The sequence below is a fragment of the Crocuta crocuta genome, unplaced genomic scaffold (genome assembly GCF_008692635.1).
Source record: "Crocuta crocuta isolate KB4526 unplaced genomic scaffold, BGI_CrCroc_1.0 scaffold662, whole genome shotgun sequence".
NCBI classification, from domain to species: domain Eukaryota; kingdom Metazoa; phylum Chordata; class Mammalia; order Carnivora; family Hyaenidae; genus Crocuta; species Crocuta crocuta.
In genome coordinates, this window is record NW_027533282.1 from 276,206 (window position 1) to 285,838 (window position 9,633).

Sequence of the window (9,633 nt, forward strand, 5' to 3'; positions counted from 1 at the left end):
CAGGTAGTGAGGCCCCAAAGTAGAATATAAATATCTCAGTTGAGACACACACTATTTTTCCTCACTATTTTATTTTTAAACAAAGACCATACTGCCATCTATCCCTATAAACAACAACAACAACAAAACTGTAGCTTGTTTTTCTCCTGCGGTGATGAACTCTGGCCCTTTTAGCTAATGTAATGTTTTTAGTTACTGAGAGTCTATGGTGTATGGGTATGATAGAATTGTTTTTGTAGCTTTCTGAGACTAGTGCCTACATTCTTGATCTCTGAGATGTTATTGAAGAATATATAAAAAAATTATTTACTAAAAGAATCTGCCATTGGCACTTTATTTACATTGATAAATCACAGAAAATTTAGCCCCCCTAATGGAATCCTACTTTCTATCCTTGTGTGGTTCACATCACGCCTTTTTATTCACCATTCCATTCCAAAGCCAGAGGATTAGAGAAGAAAGACTTGTTTTTATAGTCATTTCATAGAGTGTTCCCTGCAAATAACATCTAGGGACCCCTGGGTGGCTCAGTCGGCTAAGCTTCTGAGTCTTGTTTTTGACTCAGGTCATGGTCTCACAATTCATTAGATCTAGCCCTTCTTCAGGCTCTGTGCTGATAGCGTGGAATCTACTTGGGATTCTCTTTCTCCCTCTCTCTGATCCTCCCCTGCTCATGCTCTCTCTTACATGCTTTCTCTGTCTCAAAATAAATAAACTTTAAAAAATCCAAATAATATCTATTGTTTTTAGCTTCCTTTCTTCCCAAATGTCTACCATTTCTTCCTAGGAGTTCCAGCTTTCTTCACCCATATGGTACTATTCCTTCTATAACTTGTTTATCACGGACATTACACTCTTCTTGCATCTACTTCTCATACAATAATGTCTGCCTAATACGCTGATTGTCTTATTGAAACTGTGATCATAATTAGCACTGCTACCCTGGAATCCTCCAATGATACAAACTCATGCAAAAACACTTTTTACTACAAAACAATTACATGTAATGAATGATCAAGTGCTTCGAAAATACTCTAACAAATGCCATAAGGTACAGGAAAATATAGAACTGCTTGGGTAGCTTTGGAAATGATAGATTCAGCTTGTTCAGGATATGCCACCTGGTCTTTTCTTCAACATATTTGCCATGTTTCTGAACTCTTAAAATTATGACTGCCTCAGATTTATAATGAAGACTCTGCTGTCTCTTATTCAGAGGGATGTGAGTTTAAACAAGGTCATGTGTTTGTGTGAATGTGTGTGGACAAAGGGAAGCTGTGTGTCTCTGACATGACTGAGGCATGAGTCAGCTTTTCCTTATTTCTCCTCTCTCCATTTCAATGTAATTATTTCCTCTCTACCTTTTTTTCTGCAGCTCTGTAACTAAAAGCACTTCAAGCATTTGACAAGTGTTTTAAACTATTTTAGGTTCAGATCCATATGTAAAAATATGGTTGATTATGTTTTCCTGTATGTGTTTACAAAGGTTAGAGCTGATACTTGCACAGCTGCTGACAACATGGAAAGTAATAAGCAGTACTTTCATAGATGGTATTTACTTCCCTTTTGACATTGACTTCTTATTTTGTAATAATAATGAATAAATATTAACAAATGGATAGATTTTAATCCTAAAGACTTATTTTTAATAGTTTAGACTACATTTTAGTGAATATGTGCTCATTAACACTTGTTACCCATCTTGTGTGTCAACACCTATGTGTTACCACCTAGCCAAATGGAACGAACAGAAATAAGTATTTACAGAGGCTAGCACAGCTCTATCTATGCTAAAATTGAAAGTAAATTATGTTGGTGATGACAGCAGATAATTAATGAAGTAGGTAGTAAGGCAAAATCTTAGCATAACACCAGTGGTGAGACCATTGCAAATTAAAGAAAAAAGTTGCTAACGAAGATGAATGTATTATATAAAATGTTTTATTACAATCTACTGCATAACTGCTTTCGAAAGTTTTCACTGAGAATTCACTTCTTCACATTGCTCGAGATGGATTTCTAATTGCACATTTTTAATTGTGTGAATTAACTGAAGAAGAGAATGTGCACAATTATATGGTCTTCTTATTTTTCTTTAGGTTTAAAACATTGCAAAGTTTTCCCCTTGTGTCCTGCGGATTAATGAACATATATGTGTAAGAACATGAACTTATGCATTACCTATCAAGATGTCCCTTCCCAATGACACCCAGTTTCATCCCCCCTCCTTCTTGCTGCTGGGGATCCCAGGACTGGAAGCAATCCACATGTGGATTGGCTTTCTCTTTTGTGCTGTGTACATGATTGCACTCATAGGAAACCTCACTATTCTGTTTGTGACCCAGGTTGAGAGCAGCCTCCACCAGCCTATGTTCTACTTCCTGGCCATGTTGGCTACCATTGATTTGGGTCTGTCCACAGCTACTATTCCCAAGATGCTCGGGATCTTCTGGTTTAGTCTCAGGGAGATAATTTTCAATGCTTGTCTCACTCAGATGTTTTTTATCCACAACTTCACTGGAATGGAGTCAGCAGTCCTGTTGGCAATGGCTTACGACCGCTATGTGGCCATCTGCGACCCACTTCGATTTAGCACCATCCTCACCAACAAGGTTGTTTCTGTGATTGGCGTTGGTGTGTTGGTGAGATCGTTTGTTTCTGTGATTCCATTTGTGTTTCTTATTTTGCGACTGCCCTTCTGTGGGAATCATGTCATTCCCCATACCTACTGTGAACACATGGGTCTGGCTCGTCTGTCTTGTGCCAGCATCAAGATCAATATTATTTATGGCTTATGTGCAATTTGTAATCTAGTATTTGACATCATAGCCATTGCCCTTTCTTATGTTCAGATACTCCGTGCCGTTTTCCGTCTTCCTTCCCGTGAAGCCCGACTCAAGTCCCTCAGCACATGTGGTTCTCATGTGTGTGTAATTCTTGCCTTCTATACACCGGCCCTCTTTTCCTTTATGACACATCGCTTTGGCCATAATGTCCCCCGCTATATCCACATACTCCTGGCCAATCTTTATGTTGTAGTGCCACCAATGCTCAACCCTGTCATATATGGCGTCAGAACCAAGCAGATTTATAACCGTGTGAAAAAAATATTGCAAAAATAAAGAATTAAAACAAGAATGTGTATACAAGATGGAACTACTGAGCATAGAAACACCTTGTTATATTAAATTTAGTAAATTTAAATGTGCTTGACAGTGTTTTCTTTTATTTGGGGAGGGGGTGAGGTTCCGTTCTGAAGGCTTAAGCTTTGCTGTCCAATTTATATGGTAAGTGATGGCATAGCAGAGTCTTTGTACGTGATATTTAATAGCTGGTGTCAGTCGATATAAAGTAGAATTTACAGGGTGTGCTGTGGTTTTTTTTGGACATGTACTAGTTACCCTATGTCATTCATATGGCTCTTTTTTTTGATGATCCATATTCCTTTTAACCTCCAGGTATCTCTGTATCTGTTTCTCTCTTTATTTTGCATCCTCCTCTTATCTGTCCTTCTTTTTCTTTTTTCTCTCTTCAGAAATTAGTCATTTTAATTCCATTACAGAAACTATATTGTCATATCCTGTGATTTCATCAAAAATACTGTAAAGATCCAAGATCATATCATAGATTAAGTCCTGATTTTGTACATGGAAAAGAAGAGAGGAAATACATGGAGCTACCAAAACTTTCTCCTAAATTTTTGTGTGGGGTTTGTCACAAATAATATTTAGGTTTTCATAGATCAAACTCTGATGTAAACTTAAAGGAAGAAACTGCCCACAGCCCGGAGAGGCTGCTTACTGTCACCTCAGTTCAATTGGTTTTCGTACTTACTTTGAGACTCATTTTGTAGTTGTTTCCTTTGTCCTGTCTTTGCATGTATGATTTCAACAGTTAAACAGAACTGGATTCCACTCCTAGTTCTATCTTTGATGTGTAAGTTTCAATGATCCTCAATTTCTTTACTTTCCATATATAGTCATAGTTTTATTTCAGAGGTGAAACATGGAGGCTTAATTATATAATGCTTCTAACGTCATGAGCATAGTGTTGTTTACAGTAAATACAAAATAATTGTTAGCCGATAGTGTTATCATCATTATTTGTATTACTATGTTTTGTATATTATTCTCACCCTTGACAACAATGTTTCTATTAGAGGTGTTTGTGGCTTTTATTTTAATACCACCCTCACATAAAACAACCTGAAGCTGAAGTGGCACAAAGGACAATAAGTATCAAATATAAAATATACATGACATATATATATTATATATATACACACTAGATACTAATGCACAACTAATTTGCTGATGTTTTTAAAAAATTTGATTGTCTTAAAGTTCTTACTTAAGGGAAATTTTAAAAATGCTCATTTTCCTTAAGTCCATCACAAATGACATTTGTATTTTTCATATATATATTTAGCATTACCTCTTAGTCTTTAAAACAGGAAGTTTTAATTTGCAAGTAATTATTTGCATCATTTATCCTTCTCTCCCTCATTGTGTCACATGAGGCAAGTTATCCCCATTATCTCCACAATCTTTTGTGATTTTAGCTCATATTCTCTTCATCTCACTCATATGTTCCTTTTTCTAACTTTCTGTAGCCTGATCTCTTGTAACTACTATGTGGTCACTGTATCTTTGAAGTACCTCTATTATCAGCCACTTCTAGTCTTCCAGACTAGCTGATTTTATTTCATAAATATCTCTCAGGTATTTTGTTTTCTGTCTCCAATGGTACCATCTTATGTAGTATTCCTAGTGACCAGCATGGGATGTTAGAATCTTTGCTACATTGCCCATGCCAAACCTCCTCCTAACTTCTGGTTTCCTATTATAATTAACATTCTTGGTTTTTGCTTTATAGAGATATGCCAATTCCTTCAAAAACCCTTCTACAGTCCAAATATACCTACTTTCTAGGACCTATTGCCTTTCTCTCCCTCATTCGCTAAATACTAATGGCACACCAAATTTCTGGTATTTGCATTTTAATTTTCAAAGTCTACTGTTCAAATAAAATCTTATTTCAGAAAAAGAAAAACATTGGTTCACATGGGAGTGAATTTCTACATGTCTGCACATTTTAGGGTAATGTCCCTCACACCATTGAAGATAGAGCAATACTCACTTTTCTTTGTCTACTGTGCAGTTATGCTCCATTCTCTTACAACTTAATATTATCATAACTTGCAATGTGCACATTTCATCCTCTCTCCTCCTGGGCAATAAGGAATTTGATATTACTTTATTTATCCACTTAGTTATTTATAGTGTGACTCACACAGCTACTCAATAAACGTATGCTGAGTGAATCAATCTAAGAAAGAATAAAAGAACCCATGTGCTTACTATTAATCATAGTATAATACAAGAAGTTGACAATAAGTGTGTGCAGTGGTGTATGCTACCATTGCCAATATTTTAAAAATATACAGAAACAGACTGATAACAGGATATTATACAACATCAGAAAGAAGTGAGTAAATGATATAATTCTAAAAATAGTGAGTGAGCACAGCACATCTTTCCAACTCAACTGATTTATTAATGCAAAACTGAATATATGTATTTTTACTTCTTTGTGCCATTCTTTATTAAACACACACACACACCATATCCCTAAGCATGTGCTTGCACACACATGTATATATGTATATGTACACATAAAGATACATTTACACACACATACACACATACAATGTTGGGAGAATTTACAAAATGGAAAATATTCTGTTATGCAAATTCTCCTTACAGTCATTTTCACATTACCAGTGATTTCAAAATTTAATTTAAAATTCTTTCATCTTGAAAGCCTTTCTAATGTGGCCTTAGCACAGTATTTCACTATTTTTACTTGCCGAGTTAACAGCCAGATGTCTCTGTACTTTCCTCCAGTAGAAACACTGATGACAGACTTTTGTTTTCTCTTGCACAACTAGGGCCATACCCATTTGACCAATATGCCTAAATGTTGATCATATAAAAATGTTTCCTCACTGAGGAATATAAAATTGAAATGAAATACCATAATCTCATGTAATTAGTCTTTATCTTCCCTAATACTACATTTTTTAAAATTTGAAATGACTTATGTCATCCAGGTCAATAACTTAGTCATTCTTTCAACAAAATTTAATGAGAAACATTACTCAGTATATTGTGCGAGCTGCTGGGGTATGCAGAGGGATGTACATGATAATTTCAAGATGTTGCTCCCCAGTAGATGAGGCATATCAGCACACATTATATGATGTTCCAAATGAAAACACTGAGTGCTGTACATACATAATGAAAAGGAGGCAAGGAGAGAGATAAGGGGGGTGATGATCAGTCAGGAAATAGGGCACGGTCAAGCTGTATGGAAGGGTAAGTTGATTTCTCTGGGCATAGAATAATTGGTACATTCTAGGAAAATAAAGAGCAAACATTACAAGCATTGTATTTTTGATTTTGCTTATTTCAATGTATTTACCATGTGCATCCTAATGACTCACCATAGTCTGGCAGGTGTGCAGCAGTAATTTTTTCTTGATAATCCTGTTACCTCTTTTTGTAAAAAAATTTTTAATGTTTATGAGACAGAAAAAGAGCATGAACAGGGGAGGGGCAGAGAAAGAGAGAGACACAGAATTTGAAGCAGGCTCCAGGCTCTGGGCTGTCAGTACAAAGCCCTATGCAGGGCTTGAACCCAGAACCGTAAGATTATGACCTGAGCCAAAGTCGGACGCTCAACGAACTGAGCCACTCAGGTGACCAGATAGTCCTGTTACCTCTTAAGTCATTATGATTATCTCCATATTTCCAATTTTTAGTCATTCCTTGTCTTAACACTCACTTCCTCTCTTCTTATTTTTCATCTTCTACTTCATGCAACAATAGTATAGTAGGGACTTTTTGGTCTTTTTTCTTGCCCCCAAGGTTCCACATAAAAACAATCATGTGTCAAAATCTTGACACAATTTGACGTGTCTATTTTTTGCTTTACAAGATTTCTGTTAGATTAATGCATTTTGCATGTAACAGTAATTCATTTGTGTTTGCTTTTTTTTGTTTGCTTCTTTTTGTTTTATTGTGTTGTTTCATAGATAGATAGTATTTTCTTTAATGAATAAACCCAAATAATTTATATATTCTACTGTTGTTGAATAATTTGAATTGTTTTTTTCACTATTCTAAATAAGTCCTTATGAACATTTTTGTGTATGTATTTTGGTGAACATAATCACTCATTTCCTGTGGACATTTACTTAGTAGTAATTGCTGGGAATATTTAGAATTAACAGATGCTCCAGTTTCCAAAGTGGTCAGCGAATGCTCCTATCTTTATGAGTACTTGGAATTAGCAGTCTTAATTTCAGCCATACTTGAAAGGTTGGAGGTGTCGCATGGCACTTTGAATTTGCATTTTCCTGATGATTAACAGTGATGAAAAATTTTTCTTATACTCATTGGATATTCTTTTCCTTTAAAGTTCCAGAATAAGTTATTTTCTCTTATATTTTACATCGATTTGTCATTTCTTTACAGATTTATAATAATTTCAATTCATTATTTTAATGTGCTACTAATATAAGTGCTTTAGCCGATATATATAATGGGGGAATATCACCTCCCAGTCAGTGATTGTCCTACTGTGTCACCATCCTAATAGTAACTTTGGTAATTGGTGTTCTTATATTTTTCTCTTACTTCAGTTTATTTTCTTTTTGAGACAGCATGTGTATGCATGGTGAGGGAGGGGCAGAGGGAGAGAGAGAAGAATCCTCAGCAGGCTCCATGTTGTGAGCACAGAGCCCCACATGGAGTTTGAACTCAGAAATGCCGAGATCATGACCTGAACCAAAAATCAAGAGTTGATGCTTAACTGATTGAGCCACCCAGGTGCCCCTTATATTTTTCTGTGATTAAGTAATGTAATTTCACTTTTATTTTTTTCATTACATTGAAAAATACATTTTGACTTATTTTGTAATATTAGGGTAATGTATATTTTTCTTTGGGTTCCATGTATTACATTTCATGTGAGGTGTCTGGGTGGCTCAGTGGGTTAAGTGTCCTACTTTTGGTTTTGGCTCAGGTCATGATCTCACTGTGAGATCGAGCCCATGTCAGGCCTTATGTTGGCAGTGCAGGAACTCCTTGGGATTCTCTCTCTCTCTCTCTCTCTCTCTCCCTTTCTGCTCCTCCCCCATTCATGTGTTCCTGCTCTCTCTCTCAAAATAAATAAGTAAGCATTTAAAATAAATAAATACACTTCATGTTCTTTCATTTTTTATGTTAAATTATTTTTTATTAGCTTCTATTTCGGGCACCTGGGTGGGTCTGTCAGCTGAGCACCAACTTCGGCTCAAGTCATGGTCTCCTGATTGGTGAGTTCGAGCCTGATGTCTTAGAGCCTGGAGGCTGCTTCGGATTCTGTGTCTCCCTCTCTCTGCCCCTCCCCTACTTATGCTTTTTCTCCTTTTCTCTCTCTCTTAAATAAATAAAAATTTAAAAAAGAAAATCAAAATGATCTTTAAAAAATAAATAAAGCCAGTAAGACTAGCACTACAGAGAAAAGAAATAAATTTTGTCTCATTTGATAGCTATGAGCTATCAGTATTAATAAACAGATATCATTAATAAATTAATATCAATATTAATAAATTACTGATGAGCACTAAGACATGGATATGGGAAGGGGAAATAGATGTAGTGGTAAATTATGTTCTAAATGAACATTGCTATGATACCTAAAAAAATCAAGATGCAAAATTTACCCAATAAGAGATTCTGTTCACTTCATATTTCATATGAACACATTTGGGAGCATTAGTTTTGCACATCTCTGACTTCTTATTGATGAGACAAGTAGGGGGTGTGGGGGAGAGGTTTATCTCTCCATCAGTCCCTTTATCCTAAGTGCAGATAATGGAATCTTTCTCAGGATACTCTATGGTGTTAGCTATGGTTCGTGCAGGGAATTTGAGTTGGGTTTGTTTTCATACAGGCCCCCAAGGACCCTAAATTTGGGTAGTATAAAACCTTATTCCCATTAGTAGATATACAAGAGCTCTCTAGCCCTAGTCCTGCTGCAGGTGAGTTTCCAACTAAATGTGTGATGGAGATGAATAGTGCTGAGAGATTATTGTCTAACAATTAAGGAACAGGTTACAGCTGAATTTATTAAGCTACTATATTCTCACTACCATAGAAAGATTTCCTGACTGAAAGAGGTCTTTACTGGATTATGCTAAAACAACTTACATTTTTTCTTAAAATTTTTAATGTTTTATTTATTTTTTAGACAGAAGGAGAGAGAGAGCATGAGCAGGGGAGGGGCAGAGAGAGAGGGAGACACAGAATCCAAAGCAGGCTCCAAGCCCTGAGCTGTCAGCACAACGCCTGACATGGAGCTTGAATTCACAAACCATGAGATCATGACCTGAGTCAAAGTTGGATGCTTGACTGAGCCACCCAGGTGCCCCAAGACAACTTAGATTTTTAAAATAACCATCTACAGGGGGAACTTATAGTTGTGGTATAAATGACCTTAATTCTCAGTGATAACTGTATATTAGGGCATGGTCTTCTATAATAATAATAATAATAATAATTTTGAAATATGCTCATCTGGAGCCCA

At 36.0% G+C, this 9,633-nt stretch overlaps 1 protein-coding gene across 1 annotated transcript; it reads left to right on the forward strand.

The window, feature by feature from the left end:
* Nucleotides 1–2,189: 2,189 nt before the first annotated feature.
* LOC144218249 (olfactory receptor 52E2-like) lies at nucleotides 2,190–3,122 on the forward strand. Its single transcript, XM_077748105.1, has one exon. The coding sequence runs from the start codon at nucleotides 2,190–2,192 to the stop codon at nucleotides 3,120–3,122; it is 933 nt and encodes a 310-aa protein (XP_077604231.1).
* The last annotated feature ends 6,511 nt before the right edge of the window (nucleotides 3,123–9,633 follow it).